The sequence below is a fragment of the Sporobolomyces koalae genome, assembly GCF_050403365.1.
Source record: "Sporobolomyces koalae JCM15063 DNA, S_koalae_JCM15063T_v1_ctg2, whole genome shotgun sequence".
In the NCBI taxonomy this organism is placed as follows: domain Eukaryota; kingdom Fungi; phylum Basidiomycota; class Microbotryomycetes; order Sporidiobolales; family Sporidiobolaceae; genus Sporobolomyces; species Sporobolomyces koalae.
Window position 1 is genome coordinate 275158 of NW_027481769.1, and position 25431 is coordinate 300588.

Here is a 25431-nt window from a genome sequence, read left to right on the forward strand (position 1 = left end):
TTATAAATGACTCAGCTCGCATCGGGTCGTTGGTGAAGTGGTTATCATGCGAGCCTTCCAAGCTCGCGGGACGGGTTCGATTCCCGTACGACTCATCTTCTCTTTTGCTTTTTTTTTTCTGCTTTGCGGACAATCATTTCCTGTTTTGCTGTTCGAGGCTGTGGTGGTCAAAGCAGAGGCGATCTGCTTGAGGCGACTAGTCTCAATTCGATGATCTTACGAGCGCCGGAAACGCAGCCATCAGAGAGCTCGAGTAAAAACAGCGCATGCGAAATAAGCCACATGCCCATTTGTCTGACCCAGCCTGATGAGCAGACCGCCAGCAGTCTGACCCCGGATCAGCCTGCTGGTCCCCTGATCGTATCTGGCTCCGGACTGCAGACAGTCTGAACATCAAGCTGCTCGCGACCTGCTCATCAGCCTGTGAGTGGCCTGCTGAGAAGGCGCGGTCAGGTCGGCTGCGAGCTGATGAACCGCCTGCTGCCAAGCTGATTGTTAGGCCGCAGGCAGACTGATTGCGGTCTCTCCTCGGGTTGGTGGCAACCTGATTTTCCTCAGACGCACGTCAGTCAGCACACACTGTGGTGGTAATACAAGTTTCCCTCACCCACCTTCCGAGATCCGTCCCCAAGCGATCAGGTGCTATAGCCGTGGAAGAGGCACAAGACTGGGAATGAATATTGTAGCCGTCATCGAGCATGCCAACAACGATGACAGCAGGCGAGACCGAGTACCTGTCCCCAGGGAGCGGGAAATGTTACACGCCATGCAAGACCACCTGTGGAGGCAGTGATGCTTCCGCCAATTATCAGAGGAGGTCCCCAGGGCGCCAGCTCGTCCTGCCACTGGTATCTGGCGGTTCTTCGGTCAGAAATCGAGAAATCCACGCTTGATGGCGAGATGCGCACGTTCCGTCATCTACGAGCAAGTCGAACGCATCCTCTCGTCAATTGGCGCCTGCAAGATGAACTTGTCCGAGCTTGTGCGCAAAAAGTACAGCTCATGTCTCCGATACATTCATTGTTATGCGGAGGTCACTCATTACAAGTATGTACTGTATGGTAAATATTTGAACGATGCAGATAAGCTGGAAATTGAGACATATACTGTTGTTTGAGCCGTCACGTCATCGGGTCGTTGGTGAAGTGGTTATCATGCGAGCCTTCCAAGCTCGCGGGACGGGTTCGATTCCCGTACGACTCAACTTCTTCTTTTGCCCTCTTTTTTCGAGATGCCGGTCGGAACCCTTGTTCTGCCGTTGCATTCTTTTTGCTCCAGACTGATCACGAAGCTGTCGATTCCTCCTTTCCGATATAAAGGACACACTGCAGTCGAGCAGTCTAAACCCGGACGAACTCTAATTTCTTGCCGCGAATACCGTCCGCGCTCGCGCTGATTCTACCGTGCGTTGCAATGCGTCAAATTACGATCAAGAACGAGTTTATGCAAAGGAAGGAACAGAATTGCTGCGATCTTGCTTTTGTGCTATGTGTACACGAAGAGGACTTCTCTTAACGAGACGAAGGTTTCCTACTCTTCCCTCGTCGTCTCCTAGCTCCCACATTCAGGTCCCACCATTCTTTCCTCTTGCGACTGTTGACGTACTTGTTCAACAAGCCACTTTGTCCAGCTTGGATCAACAAGTGTCTGACCGTTTGACCTCGGTACCAATCACTACTTCCCTCGGCTTCGAGACGAGACTTCCACCAGTGTCGAAACGCGATGATTTCCGAGGGTCTGAACCGAGTCGATTCAGTCGCATGAGTATCGACTGCCAAGCGCAACAAAAGTACCGCGATTGAAGGTGGTGCAACTGTGTGAGGTGGAACCGACAACCCGTCTTGCATCGTCTCTGCCAAATCGTTGACACTTTGCGAGATTGTAGATTGCCTGTTGAGCGGATCGTTTTTGCGACGAGGGACGAATCGCATGCGGTGTTGACGTTGTTCGAATCCGGCATCACCGATCGGTAACCCCCAAGTGTATCCGAAATGATCGACGATCCTCTTGCCATCCCGCCACGCATTCTTCTTGCCGGTGAGAGCGGACAAAATATGCCGCAGCGTTGAAAGACGTGGTAGAGGTTGAGGCAAGGATGCGGGAGGGGCATGGCGGGAGAGGAATGTTGAAATGAACGCGACGAGTTCAGAAGCAGAGGCCTGGGCGAGGAGGAGAGGCTTGAGCAGGATGTTGAGCAATACGACGAGGGTCGCGTTGTAGACATGACCTTGTCGTATGAGCGTATCCGATGTATTCGGCGGTTGTTCGAGATTAGGTCGATTCGCATCGAGCCAGGCTGCTGCAAGCGAAAGAGCTTCCTCTCGACGTTGATCCTGTACGAGCAGTTGAACGAGGTCCGAGATGGTAGACGAGGACAGTCGATCAAAATGAGGAGGGATCAGGACTCGAGGGCGCAATTTTGAGCTGGGCAGGATTGTTCGCGTTCGAGCTGGTGGTCGTTTCTTCGGTCGGACAACGTGGTCGAGCGACGAGCTCGAAGCGGTCTTGAGATTTTCCAGTTGTGCTTGTTCCTGCGCATCGAGTTTCTGCTGTTCACGATCCCTCGCTCGCAAACTCCACCCTTTCCATCCGACGCCTTCACCTCCTAGTCCTGCGGTACCCTCTTTCGCTTTCCCTTTGCCCTTGGCTCCGAGACTGATCCTTTTCGTGTACCTGCCCTCGACAACCCACTCGAGGTGGTTTCGAGCGGGTTCGGGTCTAGGCTCGCCTTCGAGTTTCCGGAGTACCTCTCGCCACTTGTCCTCCTGCGATGTCATCCGATACCCTCTCAACAAGACCCGACCAAGATCTCGATCCCACTTGATCGAGCGTTCCGACATCTCGTCGAGAATGGTCTCGACGAGTCTCGCATCGTTGTCTCGAAACGCGGCGGTCAACACGAACGAGTAAGTTCGAGTCGAGACGTGGGGTCGTAATCGCGGATGCGCGTGAAACTGGTACAACCAGGTCGATTCGATCTTGGGGTAGACCGATCCGATCCGCCGCAAGAGCGTGAACAGCTCCGACTCGGTCGACGGCAACTGCGAGGTGTCGGCATCGAGTAGTGAGGTTGCAGTTGGGGTAATCGAATGCTTGCTCGTACTCGCGAACGACGAGTCGGCGGTGTAGCGAGGCACTCGTGACTTCGTTCGAAGTTCGACCCCGTCAGAACTCGACTCGCCGGGGTTTGCTCGCTTATGTCCAGATGAGGATGGTTCACTCGAGGTTTTGGGAAGTGGTGTACTAGTCGAGACGAGGTGGTCGGAGGCTTCCCGGCCGAGGGTCGACGCAGCCGTGTCGGCTCTGTCCGGCACAGGCAAAGGCTCGCGAAAAGTTCCATACACGTGTCGCGTCGATTGAGAGAGTGTGTGCGCCGCGTACTGCGCGAGTCGTGTCGAGTTAAGCGGTTGAGCGTTCGACTTGGCGGGCGAAGGTGATGGGAGGTGAGAGACGCGAGAGAGTCGGATAAAGCTGGATCGCATCCTCCGTTCATCCCAGCCGCTGTCTACCTAGCTCTACAAGTCGTCGGAAAGGAGTGCGAGCGCGCGAGGCGAAATAGATGAGGCCGGGTCCAACTCTTTCGGGACGACCGGTGAACGTCAGCGTCAGAGACGGGGACTGCACTGTACTCGGACGGCAGACTTACTGTATGCGCTCGACACGAGAGCGTGCTGGTGCGTCGGCGTGGTAAACACGAATCACGCAGCGAAACGCCCGGCGAGCGTCTCGAGAGTTGCTCGCGAAACTCTCTCGCAATTTCGGTATCTGGACCCGAGTGATTTCTTTACGTCTTGCAACAGGAGCATCATATACAGACAGGGTTCAACGCCCCACTCGCTCACGCGCTCAAACCAACAATCGACAGCTCTCGCATCTCTTGCAGACATCCTTCGACCTGCCAGATCGCCCGAAACCCAATGCGGTGGTTAGTCACACGAGTTGCCCGAGACAGTGACCAAGCAAGCTCACCTGCGAGTCGAGTCCACCCGAAGCGTACTCGTCGCGAACTCCTTCGGCAAAGTACCTCTGCACGCCGCCCAGCTTTTCGTATCCATCCGTTGCAAAGTGGCTCTGTAGTCGAATCTGCAAATTTCGAGGCATGCATGAGCATTTGTGGCTGCTTTCCGAGAACAAATGTCGAACGTACCATGCACTCGAACGAAGGATCAAGGTATGGGATCCGGAGGTCGAGGATCTGCGGCAGTTCATCCTTGAGCTGACTGTCCAGCGCCTGGAAGATCTCGCGCGCCTGTTCTTCTTCTGTCTCGGCCTGAATTGTCCATCGCACGATCGTCAGCAATGCCCGAAGGACCGCCAGTAGACCTCTACGCTCTAGCGACGCACCGCTCTGAGAGTGACCGGGTCCGAATCTTTCGAGCCGAGCTTGCGCGCTTTCGCTCGTGCGGCGTCGTAGTCGAGCAACTGTTCCGAGCGTTTCTGTGGGTCAGACTCTCTTCCTGTTTCTTACTGCGCGGACTCAAGACTTGCCTTCTTTTCTCGCTTCGTGATCGCGTTTCTCACCTCGGGGAGGTACGAGTTGAACTTGCCGATTGGCTCGAGTACGGTAGCACGGTAGGGCGCATCCTGCCAAGGATTGACCCTATCAGAAAGAGTCTTGCGAGAAAGACCTGTCTCGAGTTTGGACAACTCACGATCGTCCTCGCAATGTTGCCCTCCATCTCCTCGACTGCTCGCTTGTACGCGTTTGCGCTCATGGCGGCCTCGCCCGCATCCGATCCGAAGAAGAGGTCGAGGGTGGTGCCGATCCGAGTCGAGGATGCCGAAACGGAACGAACGGCGTCGAGGTACGCTTTCGCTTCCTTGTGGAGAGCGGTCGAGTTCTTCTCGAGACTGTCGAATAGTGCGAGTAGACAGGGGTTCAGTACGCACGCCGAGACAAAGGGCAATCATCTCGGTGGGGGAGGGGCAGAGGCTCGCATGTCCTGCTCGTACAGCGGACCCTCGCTCGTGGCAGTCCTCGATGGACCATATAGTCCCCGATCCGTCCCTTCCCGAATGGCTGGACAGAGACAGCGAGATGATGTAAACCCCCGCTCACGTCGATGACGAGCGTATCGGCGACCCTGCCACCCTCGCGCCTCGAGCATGATGCCAGAGTTTGCAGTCCTTCGCCGAGTATCCAGATAGTACTCACACTTTGAACTTCTCATCCTCGAGTCTGAACGCCGAGTCGTCGGTTCTCTCCACCGAGCCGACCTTCATGCTGATTTGGGTCGTTGCCCGGTTCGCAGCCTTCTTGAATCCAGACCACGACATGCTTGCTTCGAGGTACTGCTGTAGTAGAGCTGCTGCCGAAGTGAGTTGAAGAGTCGAGCCGAGCAGCGAGCGCAGCTGCGAGAGTTGAACTTGTTCCCTTTCTCCTCCACACTCCGGTGGCATCCTCATGTCGAGTCGCCAACTCAAACTTCCGAGACTCACGCTGTTCACGGGAGGACCTGAATGCTCGTTGTGTGAGGTCGCGAAACAAGATCTCCACCAAGTCCAACGCAACGTGAGTCACTTTCCCTTAGATCGCAGCTTGCTTCTCTCGCGCTGACAGGAATCAGAGCAACAGGCTCCGTTCGTGCTCAACTACTACAACATCAGGAAGCTCGAGGGAGAAGACCCAGACTCGGCTTACGATCGCCAGACTTGGCGTCGGCTCTATCAGGTTCGTACAGGCTTGCTCGTCCTTCCTTCTGACTCGCGGGCTGACAAGTTTGGAACATGTCGACACCAGTACGACATTCCTGTGCTTCACCTCAGTCAGGACGACTCGTTCGACAGTCTCGCAGGCAGGATCGGCAAGGGAGGCAGGGTAATGAAGCATCGCATCGACAAGCAGAAACTCGAACTCCTCGTCAAAGAATGGACCCATGCCCTGAACCCAGAACTCCCACAAGAGGACAGGGCGTGAACTGCTCGCCTTCGCCTTCCCGGGAGAGCGGCGACATCGAGGCTAGACCCGCCAAAAGAAAACGCTCTCTCTCTCCTACACCCTCTCCTCCTCTCTTCGTTGTGACTGCATCGCCTTCGCACATCGTCGACGACTCGCACTACTCTTCTTTCGGCCACGGGTTCAGCTACGACTATGCGCCAACATCTCCTACCTGTCGGTCCCTGAACATCCTCGGCGAAACCAACGTGCTTGCGACCCCAGTGCAAAACGAGACCGTGAATAGTCCAGGCTCGCTCCTGAATCATCTCTTGCCTGCGAAAGCTTGTTTCAACTGTCTCTCGCCCGATCACTCGCTAGCTGCTTGTCCTTTCCGAAGAGACGGCGCGACCATCTCGGCAAACCGGCAAGCGTTCCAGGCTGCGACATCGACAGGCTCCTCATCGAGCTCGTACCATCGACTGTCAGATCTGCGCAACAACCCACTCCTGCCTGAGAACGCTCAATCAGAGAGACAACGGTTCCTTTCCTTTCACGATCGGTTCAGGCCCAGAACCGTCTCGAACGATTTGCGGCTTGCGCTCGGACTCGCGCCTCGAGGACAAAGCTTCACGACGGAAGAGCTGCCGTGGATGAGCCGGATTGCGAGAGAGGGGTATCCGAGCGGGTGGACTTGGATCGATGGAGAACAGGACCCTCACAGTCTCAGTCGTCGAGTGATCGAGCAACGCAGACAAGGCGAACACGATTGGACTCTCGAAGAAATCGATTTGCTCGAGGTATACGAGCAAGACGAAGTGGACAGCCCTCGAAGCGAGGTGATCGAGCCGGGTGAGGATCAGATTCGACGGTCACCAGAGCCCTCGCTTCCAACTGAGTCTCCACCGCCGCTACCACCCGGTCCGCCGCCTCCACTACCGCCCGGACCTCCCCCTCCCCCTCCTCCTCGAGAACCGCCTCCTCTTCCTCTCGCTCGAATCCATCGACAAGTTCAGTACGAGACGTCGTTGTTCTCCTCGTCAGAACACTTTCTAAGCTTCTCTCCAACGCGCTACTACTTGAGCCTGAACCGGGAGATGCCCGAGATGCCGGCGTTTCTAGAGCACGAGCGCAACGGGATCGTGCAAGGACGAGATGGGCACGATCGAGATGGAGAGGAAGAAATGGATTTCGGGGGAGACAGCAGTGAGGAAGAGTGAGACGAGAGCCGATAGGACCACACATCCTTTGCAAAGAGATAATATTGTCGCTCACATCTCTGGAACTGAACGAGACCGAGCTTGTGTCTGCCCGAACTCACGAGCTTGCTTGTCACATTATAAATACAGCATACAAATGCGAACCAGTTATGTAAGCGATGTGACAGTGTGGACCGACGAATGATGACTGCAAGTGACGATCGACGGGTGATTCACATGAAATGGCGGGCGGCCCGGAGGCAGCGCATCGAAGCTCTCGAGGCGCGGGTCGGCTTGGATCTGTTGCACATCGTCCTCGATCTCACGCTGCCGGTGCCGAACAGGACTGCCGAATAATTCTTGCGGTTGTTCTGTGTGAGAACCCGGCTGACCGACTGTCAGGCTGCAGAAGGTTCAACGCGATTCGGTCCCCAGGTTACTGTAACTTGCTCGCGAGACTCGAGATCCGAGCGAGATTTGCGGGAGCGCGCTTCCTCGGCCTTGCTCAAAGTTACTGTACAGTAAAGTCGGCTCTCGATGCCCTTGCATACAGTACCTTGATATGTACGGCCAGTCAACATGTGCTTCCCACCGTAATGAGCATGCACATATTTCAGTCAACATGCCCGGTCAGAGGCACGACGTCACCAATTTCGGCAGGCTCATGCAGGCGGGATCGGACTCGCGGATCTCGGATTGCAGGTTCTCAGCGGATTCGCTAAGCAGCCAGAGTACAGGGAGCGCACAGGACACGTGTCCTTGATTAGGCAGGGATCGACAAAGGAATCGACCCTGCTAACGAACTTGCGAGACCGAGAATGACGACAAGTCGGCGGACCTGCGCAAAACCGATGACGCCCGACCCTCGTCAACGCTTACTGGGCGAGTCGTCCATCGCAACCTTGCGGGCCGGAAATAGACCTCGGGCATCGCCTGACGAAACCTATTTAGAACCAGCCTCACTCTCCCTGCTCTCTCTTTCCTCTCTTTCTTCACCGCGTCTCTCGACTATCACCGCTCTCTCGCCTTCCCCTGCTCGGACGCACCTAGCCCTCTTCGACCTCGCTCGCCATGGAGTCCACCGGCGCTATCCTCAAGCGCGCTAACGATGTCCTTGACTACAACCCTGTAAGTGACGATCGAGGCTCCTGCGTCCCGCGATGATCGCCGAGCTGACCTCGAGACGGACCCTCTGCGTTCTTAGCTCGTCGCCAACATCGACATCACTACCCATGCCTCTGACTGGCTCTGGGCTGTCTTCGCCGTGATGCTCGTCTCGGCGATGGCTCTCTTCGGTCTCTCTTTCACCCGCCCCGCCGGTCAACGCGCGTTCCACGAGCTCGCCGCCGCGATCTGCTTCACTGCCTCGATCGCCTACTTTGCCATGGCTTCCGACCTCGGAGCGACTGCCGTTCCCGTCGAATTCATTCGCGGCGGAACCCTGGGACAGAACTGGGTTGATGTTGGTGTCCAGAATCCTACTCGCTCGATCTGGTATGCACGGTGAGCATCTTGCGTCTGTAGCTATCTTTCCTACGTCACGAGCTAAACCCTCTCGGCACACACAGATACATTGACTGGACCATCACCACTCCTCTCCTCCTCCTCGAGCTCGCGTTCACTACCGGCCTTCCCCTCTCGCAAATCTTCATCCTCATCTTCATGGATCTTCTCATGGTGAGTCTCAACGCAGCCTCTGCATATTGCAAGGAGCGAAACTGATCTTTCGTACCACGCTTTGTTCGCGCTCGCGCACAGATCGTCACCGGTCTCATTGGTGCCCTCGTTCCTTCGGTCTACAAGTGGGGATTCTTCGCGTTCGGATGCGCTGCCCTCGTCGTCATCTGGTACATGCTCCTCGGTCCCGGCCGTGCTTCGGCTGCCCGCCTCGGTTCCGACTTCTCCAAGGCGTACATGACCTCGACCATCATCCTCTCGGTTCTCTGGCTCCTCTACCCCATTGCTTGGGGAGTCGCCGACGGAGGAAACGTCATCACCCCTACCGTGAGTATCTCCTCTTATAGTAGAGACCGAGTCGACAGCAACTGATTCTTCTGAATATTCAGTCCGAGATGGTCTTCTACGGTGTTCTCGACTTGTTCGCCAAGCCCGTGTACTGCTTCATCCACGTCTTCGCCGTCTCGAGGCTCGATTACAACCGCCTCGGTTTCACCTCGGGCAAGTACTCTGACGGTGCCAACCCTCTCCTCAACGAGAAGAACGGCAACTACTCGGTCGCCGACACCCCGCGTGCTTCGATGGCTCCTTCGTCGGCCACTGGTGCAAACCACCCGGCCACGACCGGCACTCCTGCCTTTGCCCCCCGCAGCGGCATCAATGACGGTCTTCACTCGAACCGTGTCGTTGAGACCGCCTAAACTCAGTTCCTCTCTACTCCTGCGCGCCAAGCCATGACACTTTGTCATCTAGTGCGCCCTGAACGATGACGCTTGGATTCCCATTAGACATATCCTCGGATCGTATCTTTCAACACCTCTGCACATAGCTCTCCGCCCTTTTTACCCATTTTACCTTCGTCCCTGTCCTTACCTCTACCTATACTTAATTCGCACTCTTCACCTTGGCGTTCAATCTTCTATCGCAAACTTGCACCATTTAAAACATCTGCTTTTTCGCACGAGAGATTTTTTGGGAGATCATTAGGCTGCGGACTTGCCTCGCCTCGCGTTTGATCGCAATCCCCTTGCTGCAGAGAATGGCTTCCTCGTCATATGCTACTCCTTGCAACCAGCTGAGACCTCAAGGTTCTGCTGATCTAAGTGCACCGGTTGCCGAAAGTTCTTCGACTGGAGCGACACCTTCATCTCCTCGTACCGAATCGATTGTTCCCAATCCATTGACTGTTCCCAATGATCCATCAAGTTCTCATCAACCCACCTCGAACCGGAAACCGCGCAAACCTCGAATTCCATTGACTGGCACGCCCGAAGAGATCCTCGCAAAGAACCGTACTGCAGCTCCTCAATTCTGGGTCGACAAGACGGTACGACTCGCGGGGAAACATTGGAACGATTTCTACAGGAACCACCAAGCGGTCCCGTTCTTCAAGGAACGACATTGGACCGAGAGAGAGTGGGATCTCAAACACAAACTCGGGCAAGGCGACCCTCAGGGTAAAGGCAAGGGTAAAGCGGTACTTGAAACTGGATGCGGAACAGGCGCGTTCATCTATCCGTGAGTGAAGATAACCCAAAGCACGAAGCAGAGACTTTGGTCTTTGGCTCATTCCATTAAATCCGATCTCGCAGCCTGCTCGAGCTCTACCCGGAAGCCAAGTTCGTCGGGTTCGACTTTGCTGCCAAGTGAGTGGTCCTGTCTAACTGTATCTCCCGGATAAACTCAATCAGCATCTAATTTCTACTTTGTGCGATAGAGCCGTAGAATTGACCAAGGTATTTTCTTCCTGCTGTTTTACCTGTTACTCTCTCGCTTGTGCTGAAAGTTTTTCGCGTCAGGCCCACGCGAATCACGACCCGTCAAGGGTGCACATCTTCCAGCACGACTTGACGGAACCTCCAACTGCGCCGTCGCTCGCTGCTCGCCTGGCTGACGTACCACCAGAGTTTGGGGAACCCGTGTTCAAGTTTGATATTGTCAGTCACGTGTTCGTCCTGTCGGCACTCGCGCCTCGGAATCATGCAGCAGCAGTCAAAACTCTTGTTGGGGTAAGTCGAGATTCTCGCGCTACCGAGCGTTTTTGTTCTTTTTCTTCAGCGAGATGTTTGTCTAACCCTTGATTTCATTTGGTCACTATTAGCTTCTCAAACCGGGAGGTTCATTGCTCATCCGGGACTACGCACTACACGATGAAGCCCAATTGCGATTCCATGCTCTCCCATCAGCATCGTACGCGACCGTACCCGCCTTGCTTTCGAATCAAACCGATACGAACCCTACATCCGACTCTCCTTCGGCGACTGCCGACTCGAGCAGCGAGCTCGAACAGAACCGACCTTGGTACAAACGGGGAGACCAAACCATGACGTATTTCTTCTCGAGTCAAGAGGTACAGGGACTCGTCGATCAAGCGTGTCGAGAGCTCGGAGTCACTGTCGAAGGGAGTATCGAAGTGGTCGAGAGGAAACTGGAAAACAGGGCGCAGGAATGGGAGTGCACGAGACGATTCGTACATGGTAGCTGGACGAGGGTCGAATAATGATTTGACAATGAATCGCTCATCTCTCTCACGAACAGAGCAACTTGGAAAGACTCTTTACGGGCAACTCGGACGCTCTTGCAATCAGGTAGATGCTTGGATGCAAGTATTTCAGAAATGAGGCATTACTTGAATGCTTTTCTTCAGTATCGCCTACCGTATCCTCCTCCTCCTCCTCCTACAGGCTGGCCACCAGCTCCAGGAGCTGTAGCGTAACGAAACGGTAGAGTGACGCCGTCAGAAAGGCAAACGTCGTCGAAAGAAGGTAGCGAACGAATCGCCGACTTACCTCGTTGAGGGCTGAGCGGTCTTCGAGGACCTCCCCCATATCCTGTTCGGTGACCTCCTCCACCACCGCCATTCCGGTCAATATCTCCTCCGTACCCACCTCCACCTGCTTGGGGAGGTCCTCCGTAACCCGCGTTGGGTGCGCCTCCTCCAAACGGTTCTCGTTTCGCCCGAGGAGGAACTCCGAGCCTCTCTCCTGGTAGTCCAGGTCCTGGAGCAGAACCAGGCAAGATCGTATTTGTGATAATGTCCATGATCGTGACTGGGTTCAATTGAGGTCCTGCTCAAACCAAGAAGCGAGTTAGTTTCCTTCGAACAAAAGGAATCGAGTCGGCAGCGGGTAGAGCCGAGACTGACCTGTAAACGCGGCTGCAGGAGGCAACAGACCGAGGAAGAAGACGACCGCATCGGGTAGAACTGCAATGTTGTCCCCTCTTGGGTCGAGCATGAACGGCGCGGCCCGGTTGAGTGCCGGAGCAGGTTCTGGAGGACCTCTCGGTCCTCCTCCATTTGGGCGTCCTACTGGTCCCGATCCGCCCACGTTCGGTCCACCTGCTTGATTGGAAGGCGCTGGGGACGCTTCGATTCGTGGTCGCTTGTTGTCTCCATCATCGGTGCCCCGATTGGCAACTTCTCCCTCGCCCTCACTTGGGGAGAGTCCTCGCTTGGCCCGTCCTCGCCGAGGGGATGGTGACCGCCCTCTAGCAGCTCGCGAGAGCACCGACACTGACGGTCCGAGATCCTGGATGAACGAATCTTCGAGGCCAGGGTATGCGAACTTGGACGCGAATCGGATAGGCGAAGGAACTGCAAAACATAACGATCTCTTGTCAATGACCATCAGGAGAAAAGGTCTGATGTGATGAAAGTGTTACTGACTTTGGAAGAAAACCTCGGCGTAACGCAGGAACATTTTCTGTGTTGCCAGGTGGTCTCCGTATTCGTACTCGTACTGAGCCATTCGATCCCAAATAGGCTTGGCTTTGAGAGGCTCGATCAACGCGACAGTACGCTCAAACAATGCTCGGGCATCTGTCGTGATCACGATACTTCAGTCTCAAAACGGCGAACACCTGACGTTTGCGAGAGAACTCGTACTGTTGGCGTTGTTTTGCTGCAGCAAGAAATCGAGATAGCGCAGGACGTATTCCGGCTCCTTCGAGAACAGCTTGAGACCGAGTTCAAACACGTTGGTCGCAACCTTGGGTTCCTCGTTCCAGTACATCTCCATTGTCGCTGAATAATTATGGGAAAGGTCAGTCGGGCGAGTCGCCATCATGAACTTTTAGATCTGCCACCTTACCGGATGCCTCGATCACTTGCCAAGAAAGATGAGGAGACTTTCTCGCTTTCGTAAAGACTTGCCTCGCGGGTTTGACGCCCTATTGATGACCACGAGACAGTCATATAAGCTCTCGGTAGATCTAAGTGTTGGTTCAAAGAGCACTTACATCGGCCCTGCGGGCAAACCTCATCTCGGTGATCCACACGCTCGAGACCATTTTCTTGAGCTTTTCGAGTTCCGGTTCGTACTTGTCCTTGACCTCTTTGCGTTTCTGTTCCTCCTCTTCAGCCCGCTTCTCACGTTTCTCGACCGCACCACCTTCGTCCATGTCCTCATCTCCGGTTCCGTTCTCCTCTTGCTTCGGTTCAATGTTGTCCGCATCGAGTTCTTCGATCGCGGCAGCAGTCTCGTCGGCGACAGTCGATTCGAGCTGAGCGATCTTGCCGTACAGGTGAGCGATCAGGTTGTCATAGATGGCATAGCACGCAGGATGGTCCTGGTTCGATTCTTCGATATCGGCCAGAGTGTATGCGAGCAAGAGACTATGGGGTTTGTAGAACGATTTCCGGGAGCAGAGTCAGCACGCGAGTCAAAGGAAGAAGCTTTCGGAAATAATCGAGAGCGAGACTGACCTCGAAGGAATCGCAGTCAATCCTGCTTGAAGTTGACCCTTTGCCTCGTCCGTTCGGCCCATTCGCAAATTGTAGTTCGCCGAGAGGTACCTGTATCGTTTCGAGACGAGTCATCTTGGTTAGAATTGGAGGTTCAACGACGAGAAGGAGGGGGATTGGGCTGACCAGACCTCTGCATAGAACCGCAAGCATGCCAACGCCTTGCGGTAGGCAAAGCTGACGCGGTTCATGACCGTGCCAATGTCGTCAATCTCGAGCGGGTTCGATTCTTCGAACGCGAGGTATCGCTTCCAACCTTCGAGCGCGACAGTTGATTGCGTCGAGTTCCAGTCAGGTGGGTGAGGCAGGAGGGGCGTGTAGAGCGCATCGTGCTGTGCTCGAAGCTCGCGAAGGCATTTGCGGGCGGTCATGTAGGACGGCGAGAGTTCGGCAATAAACTTTTTGGCCTGTCGAGGTGCGGGAGAGAGAGAAGGCAGGTTCAGCGACATAGAAAGGGCGGCAGCAGGCTGGCCATGAAACTCACGGTCATCTTGCTCAAACCGTTCTCGAACGCGTTGTAGTCTTGCCAGATCTGCTCGACGTTGTTGAGAGGAACCTGTACAGCGCGCTGGAACGCTTTTCGGAGGGCGTCCATCTTTTGCTGTTCTTCCCAAGTTCCTCGGGTCTGGTTCCGAGAAAAAGGGCAAGCTCAGCTCGACTGGGCACGAGGTATCGCTCAAGCCCCAGCAAGAAAGTACTGACCGATCCTTCTCTCAGGAAGTTGATCAAGTCGACCCAGACGTCGCCTGCTCTGCGGTCTTGCCCGATGTGAGCGAGCGCAAACTCGAATGCGTTCGCGATAATGCTACGCGTCTGCTTCGCCGCTTCCTGATTGTTCGAATCGATCGGGTTGATGCGACGGATGTAATCGAGGTAGAAACGCCACAGGTCGACCGACGTGCTGATCCGGAGGCAACGCGAGAAGATCGACTCGACTTCGGAAAAGTTTCCGTGCTGCAACTCGAGGTCACAGTACGAGATCCATTGCTGAGACTAGTGCAGGACAAACATGCCACGATGAGAATGAGAGCAAGACGAGCGACAAGAGTCAGCTTTCTCTCGTGCGACGCAACTCGGAACCGACTCGACAAGCTACGAGACTCCGAGTCTCAAGGCTCGGCTTGATCGCGCCAGGCTCTGGCACAGGTCTGTGAGACTCACGGCATCGGGGAAAGTATTCAGGAACTTTTCGTACACCTCTCGGGTACGTTCGAGGTCTCCTTTCGCTTCGACCTCCTGCAGGAGGGCCAACTGGGCCTCTCCATCGAGCGGGTTCTTCTCGACTCTCTGCGTCAACTGAGCCACTCTCGACAAAGAGGACGTCGGCTTGGTCGCAGCAGGCTTCGAGGGTGCCACAACGGTCGGCGTGTCGATCTTGGGAACCTCGGTGGACGAAGGGTCCGCTTCGTACAACGCGGGGGTGCCCGCCGAGTCTCTCGGGGGCTCCGGCGCGGCGATGATTGTCGGTTCGGTCGGAGGCTCGGAGTCTGCGTCCGCAAGCGTCGCAGAGATGGCCGCATCGAGACCAGACGGTGAACTCGCCGCGGGCGCCTCGAGTGACTCGGGGTGCGGCACGGCTGCATCCTCGGCAGGCTTTTCCAGTTCCATCTCGGATTCTACTACAGGGTCTGCCGGAGTCTCGACCTCAGAAGCAGGAGCAACGGCCGTGGTTTGATCGGGCGCGATCTCCTGCACTGCGGCATCTTCTGTCACGGCTTCGGCGGTTTCGGGCAGCTGCGGAACAGTGTCCAGCTCTTCTCCTGGAGCTGTTGAATTGGCGTCAAGCGGAGCTTGAGCGTCCGAGTCCGGTTGCGGTTGCAGTCTCGCTCGTCGAGGGTCGATGGGCGCTGCTTCCGACATGGCCTTCAGTTCACGATCGTAGTTGATTACTAAACAGCCTCGGTTCGCGGTGTCAGTCGAGCCGGATTGGGTACAAGGGTGAAGTGCAGTGAATGGCGAGAATCACGAGTCGATCGTAACGTTAACGTTGACCGCATACGATACATCACCAGTCTTTGCTCAACACACTAGATACAGATAGATTTCACAACAAGCAAGCTCGATCAGACCCAGAATCGTATACTTAAGCGCCAAGAGAACTCGTACCCTTTCGGCTCCACCTCGCCCGTAACGCTCACACACACCCCGCTATGTCGACGACGACCGCAGCGGAAGCGTCGACTGCTTCCTCACTCAACCGAACTAAGGCGAACTTGAGGTACCTCGCGAATCCGGCCACCTCGCCTGGTCCGAACTCGCTCGTAACTCGTTCATCCCTCAAGACGGTCCGCTACGTCCTTCGGTTCGCATTCTACCGCATTCTGAGATACGCTGTGCGCCAGTTTGCTTCAGGATAATATGTTCGGTACTTGAAAGCGAGAGCGCTGATCTCCCATCTGTGCGTTTCCTTCAGAAATATGCGTTGATCGCAGCTGGCGCGACTGCGCTTGGAGGAACCGTGATCGGGACCGCGCTTCCCTGGGTTGGAGCTTTGGTCTTTCCTTCGCTACCCGTTGCCGCTGCGATGGGCGCAACTACCGCTCTGATCAAGGTGCGCACAACATAGAACATTTTCGTTTTTGCCCCTCTCTCGGACAGCTCCTGATCCCAGTCGTCCGTTGTTGTCAGTTCACGTGGAGACACCGAGGGAATCACTTCCGACAAGCATGGCTCGTAGGTGGTGAAGGCCGGGATCCGAAAGCAGACGAAGCGAACGATGCGAACGATTCGTCGTGGGAATCGAAAGGGGTCAACCCGAGAGCGACTCGAGCTTGGAACTCGCAGACCGAGTTCTCGTGACCCTTCTCGTGTCGAATGTGTATATAGGCGTAGCTCAAATGATTAAGAACAGAACGAAGAGATCATTTCCAGAAATAGGGGCGTTTCTTCTCTGCTCTGCCAGAGACGCAGAGGCTGGACTAACTATCAAGTAATTCGTATCACGGATAAGGGGATCTTGCGTCATCAAATTCAGAATTGCCGGGCGACGCCACCGCGCGCACTGTCCTGTCCGTATATGAGCCGCTGACGATGCCCAAGCGAGTATGGCGAGCGCCTGAATCCACCGCGAGAACCCTGTAAGCGAGACGAGAAGCGTCAGCGCCGGGCAGATAACGCGCAGAAATTGCTCGTACATACATTCGGCTGCTGTCCGGATCGGGGCCGATACTCGCTCGGTGAAGGAGGAGGACGCGAAGTCCTTCGAATGTGTCTGGGTTTGCCCGGTCCCTGCAGATAGCCCATGGGGTTTTAGCGCAGTATCATGAACAGACTGTGGGGAGAAGCAAAGGTGGCCCGTACGCTCGATCTCTGTTCGTGCTGAGCATCAGGCCGAATGACTGGCGGAGGAGGAGGTTGCCATTTCCTGACGACGGGTGGGGTCTCGTCCACTAGAGGTTGAGCTGTCATTTCGGATGGTGCCCTTCCGAACGGCTTAGCATTGGGCCGAATGAATGGCGGAGGGGGAGGTGACCACCTTCGGACAACGTTCTGAGGCCTATTCTCTTGAGGCGGAAGGGGCAGTGAAGACAATACATCCGAGTTCGGGAGAGATGGAATGCCCAGCCCGCGATTTTCGGGGCGACTAGCTATAGTAGCATCGCTCAGGGACCCTGCAGTCCGCGCCGTGGGCCTCCTCGAATGGGTGAACGCTTCTTGAGGGACCAAAGATATTTGTGCGTTGTTTCCCGTATGCTGAGGTGTATTCGAGAATGAGTTGGCGGCCGAATCGGACGCATGGGGTCCACGATGGTTGGGCTCGGTATAGTACGGTCTGAGGTAGTTGTGACTATGGTACCGGTGCGCAAAGGGCTCGCCTCGCTCGCCTTGCCGAGCTGTACTTGAGGATGAATAGGCGGCCGAACCGGGCGCATGAGATTCACGATAGTCGTAATCAAGCGGGATAGGTTGGTGGTCGCTGTGATTGTGGGGGCCGTGCGGCAAGGGCTCGTCTGGCTCGTCTTGCCGAGCTGTACTTGAGGATGAATAGGCGGCCGAACCGGGCGCATGAGATTCACGATAGTCGTAATCAAGCGGGATAGGTTGGTGGTCGCTGTGATTGTAGGGGCCGTGCGGCAAGGGCTCGTCTGGCTCGTCTTGCCGAGCTGTATTTGAGAAAGGATCGGCGTCCCGAACGGGCGCATGAGGGCCGCGATAGTCGTAATCGGCTTTGTAAGGTCCGCTGTAGTTGTAATCGTTGTACCCGTACCTCGAGAAACCGTCTTGCTCGGCCTTCAAAGGCGAACGTATGTCAGGAATAGCTATAGATCGAGGAAGCAAGAAGCACAAGCGCACCTTCTTCCATGGCACCAATCTTCCGTTGGGCCTTCGAGCGATCCGGCTGCAGACTGTATAAGACTTTGTGCCCACTTCCAGCTTGAGAACGCTTTGACGGGACCATTCCCAGATCTCGACAGCTGTAGAGCAACGAGTCGGGTACACAACGAGCTCGCTCCAAACATAGTGACGACCAGCACCTCGGCCTGATCATCATGTGAAACGGTCAGTCCTGTGACCGCCTAAGCGAACTCGTGACGACGCACCAGTTGAATCCGCTGGCAGGCTGAGTTTCAGCTCCTCGCCAAGTGCACGATGGGGCTTAGCACGGTCCTGTTTGAGCTGCAGGACTGATCTCAGCTGTACTTTGCGTACAACATTGTATTGACGGGGGAGTTGAAATTTCTCCCATTTCTTCCTGCCCTGCTTCAATGAAGCGACGGGAGGGTCCCGTCCTGCAGCTCGTGCTGCCCATTCTGGATCGTTCCGTCTATTGCTCTTGGTGAATTCGCGAAAGTGCGGCTCATCTGGCGCCACCAGATTGTCCTTTCGCCAATGATAGTACGCTTGGGCTGGACAACCGGTTGCACTGTAAGCTTCATCAACGCCGAGGACTGAGATATAGAGGCAGGTAAGAAAGTCAGATCCGCGACATGGATCCCCCTGGGAAAAGCCGCTCGCCTTCGTCCAGCCCTGGGTCGCGGACGATATCGAGCTCAACGCTAGCGACAACCCCTCGTTTTTCGCATATTGCTTTGTACAGCTTGTGATATGCGTCTCGCAGCTCTTCCTACGATCAATTGGATGAGCGCTTTACTCCGAGCGGCATCAATTTTAGCTAGAGGAGCTTGCTCACGGGGACAGTGTCAGGGTCGTTCACAGGGACAGTGTGAGGGTCGTCCATGATGTTTGTGCGTCGAGAAACAGAAGAAGCCTTCGAAGCGAGGGGAGTGAAAAGGTATGGAGTAAAGCGAAAGGAAGAAGGGCAAAAGACCACGCAGCCTGGAGATGAACGCAAGCGAGCCGAGCGGCACCTCCGCGGTTCCGGAGGGAGTGCCCGTTGTAATCTCCAAATCTCGGTGAGTCCGAGATGCTCTCCGTCCCAGATATCGAACGAGACGATTCTGGCCGAGAAAGAAAAGAACATACTTTGCATCATTGTCAGACGAAAGCTTGGTTCGATAGCACACTGAGGGCTTTCTGTCTCTTTTCTCGATTGTCTTCCTCTTCGGATCTACGAGCTTGAATCAGCGGTATATTGGATGAGGTCGAAGCGACTTTGCGGCCGCGTTCGAGCAAGGAGAAGGGTTTGTCGAAATTGATCATCGTCTGGACTGGAGATGGTACTCCTCCTTCTTCATCGTCTTCGATGGTCAATAAGCGAAGGGAGTCGAGAGAGAGGAGCTTCGAAGTCCGTCTCGCAGTCGGACCCGTCAAGCTTGCAGGAGGAACGGACAGCGATGGGAGAGGTGGTGTAGGGAGAGATAACGGAGGGATCGAAGAAGGAGGTGCCGTTCGTGGGCGAGCGATGGCGGAAAAGTTCTGTACGGTTGGCATCGACATCAGCCCGAGGTTAGATGATGCAAGCAAACAGCAAATATCGTTACCTTTTCCTGCTCCTTCGAGTCGGGTTGCGTAGACTGCTCGACCTTGTCCTGCAATGCCTCGACTCCAGGCATCAATCTCACTCCTTGGCCTACCAACCACTTCTCCGTCCTTCCAGTATGCCCAGGATCGATCCTTGCCCTCTCGAGATCGACCTCTCTGAATTCTGAAACGAACGAAGTCGCGGCCTCGAACTGATCAGACATACTGTCGCTCTCATCGCCTGGCCTCCTTCACACGTCAGCACGTCGAGCTTGTCCTGAGTGAGGATTCAAGCTTACCTTGGTCGTCATCGAGCTCGAAAGCAAGATTCTCTTCCCTCAACACCGGCAATTCCAACATCCCTAGCGCGTCCCTCTCGATCTGTCCCACTCCAGCTGTCAATGACCCAATTTCACCTCGCGCCTCGCCCTGATCTTGATCAAGCCCTCCAACATCGAGTCCCAAGCTTCCTCCGTCCAGAGAAGGATCAGATTCCGGAAGGCTGAGGGGTTCAAAGTTAAGAGTGGGTAGTACCGATTCCAACTCAAGAGTTGGCGCCAGAGCTGGCGGTGAATGCCGGATCGGTTCCTCCTGAGCAATGTCGTCGGTATCGATTATTACGGTTTCCTTCGGAGAGGCAAGTTGAACCGGGTCGAGCTCGATAGGAGTCGGAGACTGGAGAACGATCTGGGTCGCCTCGTCCATTTCAAGCAGCGGCGACGAGATTGTCTCGATCGAAATTGCAAGCGAAGGAGTCCTCTCGAGCACGACCTGCGGGGGCGCTGCCGGTGCTGGCGATGGCGCTTGACTAAGACTCGCGGCGATTGAAGGAGGCCGGGGAGGAATCAGTGGGACGGGAGAACCTGGAGGTAGAGGGGGCAGGATCGGAGAGATCGCACGCAGCGCCAGGTTCTCGTTGACAGGAATTACACCTCGATTGTGTCCGTACGACGGTCTCGTCGGAGCTGCAGAGAGAGCACGTTGCGAACGAGGAGGAGAGGTAGCGGTGGACAGGAGTTGCGGCGGAGCTGGGCTTGAAGGCAGAGGAGTCGTCAGAGCTGCGATCGGCGGCAAGGCGAGAGACGAACTCGAGGAAAGTGGCGGAGATGGCGAGCTCGTCCGCTTTGATGTGGGAGGAGGATCCTGCTGTGAGTCCGACGATCCTGTAGGGAGTCCATCTGCGGCAATGAGGCTCAAAGTCGGAATTGGCGAGGAAGCCGGCGGAACGACGTCGAGTGATGCTAATACTCCGCCGTCAACAGGAATCTGCGAAGCGAATGGCGAAAAGTCCGAGCCAAGAGGAGGAGCAGTCTGTATTTGCATGGCAGCGTGGCCTGCGACAGTCGCCGCTTGAGCAGTCGCAGGCGGAGACGGAAGCGCGGGCAGAGGCGGAGTGATTGATTGAGGTATCGGCATGGGCGGCAGGGCATAATGCTGCGTAGAGGACGCATTCAGCGTTGTCCCTTCTGTCGAGGTACCATGATTGGCTGGTACCGCGACAGGGGCGGCTGGCGAAGGTAATCGAGCTTGACCCTGCGACGGTTGTCCCGTTGCAAGCGACTGTGCCATTTGCCCCGAGACTGACGGAGATGCAAATCCTCCAGGCGGTTGCTGTATCAACTGACTGCCGTAGATCATAGGGATCGCTGCAGTGTCGGGTCCGCTCATCGAGGGCGGCAATTGATTGCCGAAAAGCTTCTTCGCGAGTGCCGTCTTGAACAGATCGCCTTGTCCTCCTGTCTGAATCGAATTCGGAGGGCCGGTCTGGAGAGCTGTGAATACGGGAGCGGGCATGACTGACATGAGGGGAGGAGGCTGGGAATACGAGTATGCCTGTCGGGCCTGAGATGAAGGGGATACCGGAGTCGGGGCCGGACCAGCTGCCTGTCCTTTCGGGAGAACGACCGATGGCGGCACAGGACGAGACGGTTCGGGAGCAGGGAACGCTTGGAGTCGGTCAAGATTCGGAACATTGCCCGCTTGTGCAACAGGAGGAGCCGTGTTAGACGGCTGAACACTAGCCACAGGAGAAGCAATCGGCGGTTTGTAGCTCGATGGCATCGGAGGAGGTACTGGGGGCGGCCTGGGATGTACAGGTTGGGAGGTGTGGTAGGCTGTGGTCGTGTGTACGGGTACGGGAACAAGTCCTGCAGGTGTCCGGTCAACGAAACCTCCCGGAGGAGGTTGCGACCCTGGCGTGCCGTAACTGTGACGTTCGAGAGCCTATCAGCGCGAGCTCAAGGATGCGCGAGAAATGGAAACAGTGCTCACGGATTTTGTACGGTCGCATGTGCCGTTCCCCCCAAGATAGCTGCAGCTGTCGCCATGCCAGGGACTGTCCGCTGAGCGAGAGGCCTTTTCGCCCTCGCCCTCTTGGTAGCCATTCGACCCGCTTGACGGTGGAACATGTAAGGATCGAGAGGACTCTTGGGTTCGTCTCCGAGCCAGTCGTAAGGATCCTGATGTATTCGTTTCGACGAATTCGAAGCGAGTAGTATGTTGCGAGGATGAACTTCGGGAGGTCGATGGTAAGTGATCGGCTCGACCGGTTCAGGTATCGCTTCGGGTTTGCGTTTCGGTGGAAGGGGCAGCGAACTCGCGTGCGTATCCGCAGGGCGTTGCGGACTCGTTTCAGGTTTTGGCGAGTTCGAGTGCCGCTCTGGACCCTCCGATGATCCCTGCCGCGAGTGCGACGGACCTTGAGAAACGGCTTCACGCGAGAGAGGTTGTTCTGCGGGTTGAGCTCCGTTCCAAGCTGTTGCTGCTTTCGTCCAAAGGTTCCCGAGCAGCGTACTCTTCGCTTCCGCTGGAGCGTTGATATCTCGTTCCGCAGGCGGAGAGGCCGCGAGAGGAGGAGAAGGGCGAGGCGGAGAGGACCGACGAGCTGACGAGGAAGTCAGTGGCGGCCTCTCGACGTCGCTGCTATCCCTTCTCGCCCAACTTGGTTCGGGAGTCTTGCTTCTCCTCGGCTCGTACTGTTCGTCCTCATCGGCGTCGCTATCGACGGAACGTCGAGGACTGGACTGCCTCAATGAGGCCCGGTTCAACCCCAACCTCTCGAGTCGAGTCGAACCCCGATCTGCCGAGGATGCTGGGGTAGACTTGGTGCGATCGAGATTAAGCCTACCGGAACCCGTCGTGGTCGAAGGGGCAGTGCCGAAACTGCTCAGGAGCGAAGTCGTTGCCGTCGTCGTAGCTGTGGTCGCGGTCGAGGGTTTCGTTGCCACTAATCGAGCTGCCCGAGTCGATGGTGTCGACGTCGTTCTGTTCGACAAAGGCGATGCGACAGGCTTCGCAGAGGTAGCTCGGCGGGGAGGTGCGGGAGTCGCATCCGGTGAAGCCGAGGAAGCAAAGGTGCCAGGTAAACGCAGGGGTTTTGCGGACTTGCTGCGGTTGGGAGGCATGACCCTGGTCTACAGGTGCAGCCTGCAATGAGAAGCGATGGTGTCGAGATAGGACAACGGGGAAGAGGCCCGAGGACGGGGTGTGTGCATCATGCATTTTGTCGGCTTCTTGGAGGTTATTACTACATCGTCTGTCGTTTCGAGCATTTCCGCATTCTTGTCGCAAGTAAAGCCCTCCAGCTCAAATGCAGGAGCCGAGCGCTAGACGTACAAGCTGATCAAGAGATCGGTCGGCATTCACGGCGTTTCTTGCTCCGCTCTGGCTGGTCGGTCCTCATAGCTGTCGAGTATATCTTGGTGTCGTTTCGCCCAGGTCGACGAAGCGGTGGATCGCGAGATGAGAGACAGCTGATTGCGCGACCTCATCAATGTTCGTTCAACCTTCTCCCAACTTGCTCAAATATCTACACGCCTAGAGCTCGACCAGGAGGTGGTATCGCCAATCGCAGGAAGCGGTTCAAAGCTGGTCACTGGACAAGAGCGCCCGCCATGTCGTTGTCGTCTTCGTTCCGGTTCGCATCGTTCAAGATCCCGAACCAGATCTTCTACCAGTCCCCTTTATCGCTCGGGATTGTCAACCTCAAGCCTCTTGTACCCGGACGTGAGCTAGTCAACCTGCCCTTGTCATCAGCTCGTTGCGTCCCGTTTCCCCCCACATGGCTGATCGATACCTACTGGTTCCCCTTCACTAGACGTATTGATCATTCCAAAACGAGTCGTACCGAGGTTCAGAGATCTCACGCGGGAGGAAGTGACCGACCTCTTCCAGAGTGTGCACCAAGTCAGCAGAGTGATCGAACTCGAGTACAAGGCACAGTACGCAGGTTCTCCTGGTATCGTTCATATTCCTAGGAACGGAGCTCATGCATATTTGATTCTGGCAGAGCGTTGAACGTGGCCCTGCAGGATGGACCTTTGGCTGGTCAATCGGTTCCACGTGAGGTTTCTGTCCCGAGCCATCATCCCGGCGCGATCCGAGTCTCCCTTTCTTGCACAAGGCAGCCGACTGATGTGTTCTGCGACAAACCAGATGTTCATATCCATATTATTCCGAGAAAAGCGAAAGACTTTGAACCCCTCGACGAGAGTATGCTGTATCCTTACCAGTCACGGGTTGTACGTCCTATAGCTGACCATTCGGTTGTTCTATTGACAGTGTACAACGCGCTGGACGCGAAAGATCTCGACACCGAGTTTCGTCAAGCGTACACCTCTCGTCCTTCACGAGATCAACGCAAACGCCAAGAAGCTCTCGACCAATCCACCACAAGTACATCCTCGGTAGCAAACTTACCAGCGGTGGATCTCGAGAAGGAACAGAGACAGTTCGAGGTTGACAAACTCGCGCGCAGGCAAGGGAACGTGCAGGTCCCTTTCGCAGGGATCGAAGATGAATCGACCGGGTCGGACCAAGACAGTCATCGCAAAGTCAGGACTCGGCAAGAGATGCAGGTTGAGGCGGAATGGTTGAGTCGGTTCTTTGACGAGCCAAATCGGGGCACGTTCGAACCGTTGGACGAGACAGACCAACAATGAACCCTACTCGGGACTTGGATTCGATCATCATCATCAACAACAACAACAACAGTTACGGTAGGAGCACGACATGTTCAGGCAAAGCCCTGTTGCAGTCATCGGGAGGAGTTGGCCGGCTCATCGGGGGACAAGTCTCGAGGCGGTATCGGGATCTTGTCGAGTTCGGCAGTCAAGACCGCGTCTTGTGCTTTGACCTGATTCACGTCAAGGGCAAGGTGGGGGCAACAGAGTCAGGGCTTGGTCGTATGAGCGAGCGGCGAAGAGAAGATCCGAACCTTGAGCGCTCTCAGCGCTTGCGTCATATCTTGCACGAGATCCGCCAGAGGAGCTCGATAGACTTCGAGGCTCACGTTTGCGATATAATGATAGCCTGGAACCAAAGCCGGTCAACCTTACAACTTTGCTTTTGCCATGCACGGACGGGGAAATCACCTGGCATCAACCAGTGTCTCGGTCCAGACTTGCGCACATCGAGTTCCTCATCGAACCCTTTGCCCTCGAGTTCAGGTTGAATCCCTCTCGTGACGACGAGTCTCACGACTTGTCTTAACCGGCGTTTACAGCGTTCCCTGATGACCGCGCTCTTGTGTACTTTCTTCTTTGAACAAAACACGGTCAAATCCATCGTGTACGGTTTCGTGTCCTGTTTGTGATCGATCATGCCTTGATGCATCGCTTCGAGCGTCATGATTCGTCCAGCGTCGAGATCGTGAGTGCTCGTTGCGGTGCGATTCAATGCTGGAGCAGGGAACGGTGACAGTTCAGCGCGGGTCGGAGGGCGTCGTGGGAGCTGTGGTAGTCCGTATCGAGGCGAGGGAAAGCATCGGAGCGAAAAGTGAGGGGTTTGGTGCGTGAACTGAAACCGGGTTGTCGGGAACGCTGCATGAGGTGGAGCAGCATATGGAAGTGATCGAAACTAGCTTGTCAAGCGAGCTAGGTTAGGCGAGAATCCAAGAGCGAGAGGTGCCGGAATCCTCACAGCAAGACGGTAAGGCGACGGGGACAAGCTAGCGAGGGACTCGACCTTGCCCGGGAGCCGAATCGAGTTAGCTAAGCTCTTCGTTGCAGGAGCTGGAGTCCGTTTCGACATGGGTAGGGAGCGGGAAGATCAAACGAAGACGGTTGACTTCATTC

At 55.7% G+C, this 25431-nt stretch overlaps 10 protein-coding genes across 10 annotated transcripts; 5 read left to right on the forward strand and 5 right to left on the reverse strand.

Moving 5' to 3' along the window:
- Positions 1 to 1511: 1511 nt before the first annotated feature.
- Positions 1512 to 3482, reverse strand: JCM15063_005582 (uncharacterized protein; the record flags this gene model as incomplete). Its single annotated transcript, XM_076675803.1, has 1 exon — positions 1512 to 3482. The coding sequence occupies one exon, from the start codon at positions 3480 to 3482 to the stop codon at positions 1512 to 1514; it is 1971 nt and encodes a 656-aa protein (XP_076536942.1).
- Positions 3483 to 3838: 356 nt separating this feature from the next.
- On the reverse strand, positions 3839 to 5277 carry RVS161 (amphiphysin-like protein RVS161; the record flags this gene model as incomplete). The annotated part of the gene is made up of 7 exons (XM_076675804.1): positions 3839 to 3895; positions 3970 to 4083; positions 4148 to 4270; positions 4345 to 4422; positions 4489 to 4584; positions 4653 to 4851; positions 5156 to 5277. 7 exons carry the CDS (start codon positions 5275 to 5277, stop codon positions 3839 to 3841), a joined length of 789 nt encoding a protein of 262 aa, XP_076536943.1.
- Positions 5278 to 5404: 127 nt separating this feature from the next.
- Positions 5405 to 7095, forward strand: JCM15063_005584 (uncharacterized protein; the record flags this gene model as incomplete). The annotated part of the gene is made up of 4 exons (XM_076675805.1): positions 5405 to 5512; positions 5561 to 5671; positions 5741 to 5913; positions 6084 to 7095. 4 exons carry the CDS (start codon positions 5405 to 5407, stop codon positions 7093 to 7095), a joined length of 1404 nt encoding a protein of 467 aa, XP_076536944.1.
- A 1050-nt stretch (positions 7096 to 8145) lies between these two features.
- Positions 8146 to 9452, forward strand: JCM15063_005585 (opsin family protein; the record flags this gene model as incomplete). The annotated part of the gene is made up of 5 exons (XM_076675806.1): positions 8146 to 8202; positions 8279 to 8577; positions 8643 to 8751; positions 8833 to 9078; positions 9141 to 9452. The coding sequence occupies 5 exons, from the start codon at positions 8146 to 8148 to the stop codon at positions 9450 to 9452; spliced, it is 1023 nt and encodes a 340-aa protein (XP_076536945.1).
- Positions 9453 to 9790: 338 nt separating this feature from the next.
- On the forward strand, positions 9791 to 11251 carry JCM15063_005586 (class I SAM-dependent methyltransferase; the record flags this gene model as incomplete). Its single annotated transcript, XM_076675807.1, has 5 exons — positions 9791 to 10269; positions 10344 to 10397; positions 10469 to 10487; positions 10551 to 10760; positions 10853 to 11251. 5 exons carry the CDS (start codon positions 9791 to 9793, stop codon positions 11249 to 11251), a joined length of 1161 nt encoding a protein of 386 aa, XP_076536946.1.
- A 143-nt stretch (positions 11252 to 11394) lies between these two features.
- On the reverse strand, positions 11395 to 15355 carry RNA14 (cleavage polyadenylation factor subunit RNA14; the record flags this gene model as incomplete). The annotated part of the gene is made up of 12 exons (XM_076675808.1): positions 11395 to 11456; positions 11541 to 11819; positions 11897 to 12346; positions 12419 to 12571; positions 12638 to 12775; positions 12843 to 12921; positions 12991 to 13366; positions 13457 to 13546; positions 13622 to 13902; positions 13980 to 14120; positions 14198 to 14488; positions 14657 to 15355. The coding sequence occupies 12 exons, from the start codon at positions 15353 to 15355 to the stop codon at positions 11395 to 11397; spliced, it is 3039 nt and encodes a 1012-aa protein (XP_076536947.1).
- Positions 15356 to 15645: 290 nt separating this feature from the next.
- Positions 15646 to 16294, forward strand: JCM15063_005588 (uncharacterized protein; the record flags this gene model as incomplete). Its single annotated transcript, XM_076675809.1, has 3 exons — positions 15646 to 15828; positions 15909 to 16046; positions 16124 to 16294. 3 exons carry the CDS (start codon positions 15646 to 15648, stop codon positions 16292 to 16294), a joined length of 492 nt encoding a protein of 163 aa, XP_076536948.1.
- Positions 16295 to 16465: 171 nt separating this feature from the next.
- On the reverse strand, positions 16466 to 22761 carry JCM15063_005589 (uncharacterized protein; the record flags this gene model as incomplete). Its single annotated transcript, XM_076675810.1, has 9 exons — positions 16466 to 16570; positions 16634 to 16723; positions 16796 to 17725; positions 17789 to 17976; positions 18037 to 18384; positions 18961 to 19312; positions 19378 to 19598; positions 19657 to 21563; positions 21629 to 22761. 9 exons carry the CDS (start codon positions 22759 to 22761, stop codon positions 16466 to 16468), a joined length of 5274 nt encoding a protein of 1757 aa, XP_076536949.1.
- A 489-nt stretch (positions 22762 to 23250) lies between these two features.
- HNT2 (bis(5'-adenosyl)-triphosphatase) lies at positions 23251 to 24297 on the forward strand (the record flags this gene model as incomplete). Its single annotated transcript, XM_076675811.1, has 5 exons — positions 23251 to 23362; positions 23454 to 23577; positions 23646 to 23698; positions 23792 to 23848; positions 23918 to 24297. 5 exons carry the CDS (start codon positions 23251 to 23253, stop codon positions 24295 to 24297), a joined length of 726 nt encoding a protein of 241 aa, XP_076536950.1.
- Positions 24298 to 24392: 95 nt separating this feature from the next.
- JCM15063_005591 (ribonuclease P protein component) lies at positions 24393 to 25387 on the reverse strand (the record flags this gene model as incomplete). Its single annotated transcript, XM_076675812.1, has 4 exons — positions 24393 to 24491; positions 24573 to 24667; positions 24730 to 25213; positions 25277 to 25387. The coding sequence occupies 4 exons, from the start codon at positions 25385 to 25387 to the stop codon at positions 24393 to 24395; spliced, it is 789 nt and encodes a 262-aa protein (XP_076536951.1).
- Between the last annotated feature and the right edge of the window lie 44 nt (positions 25388 to 25431).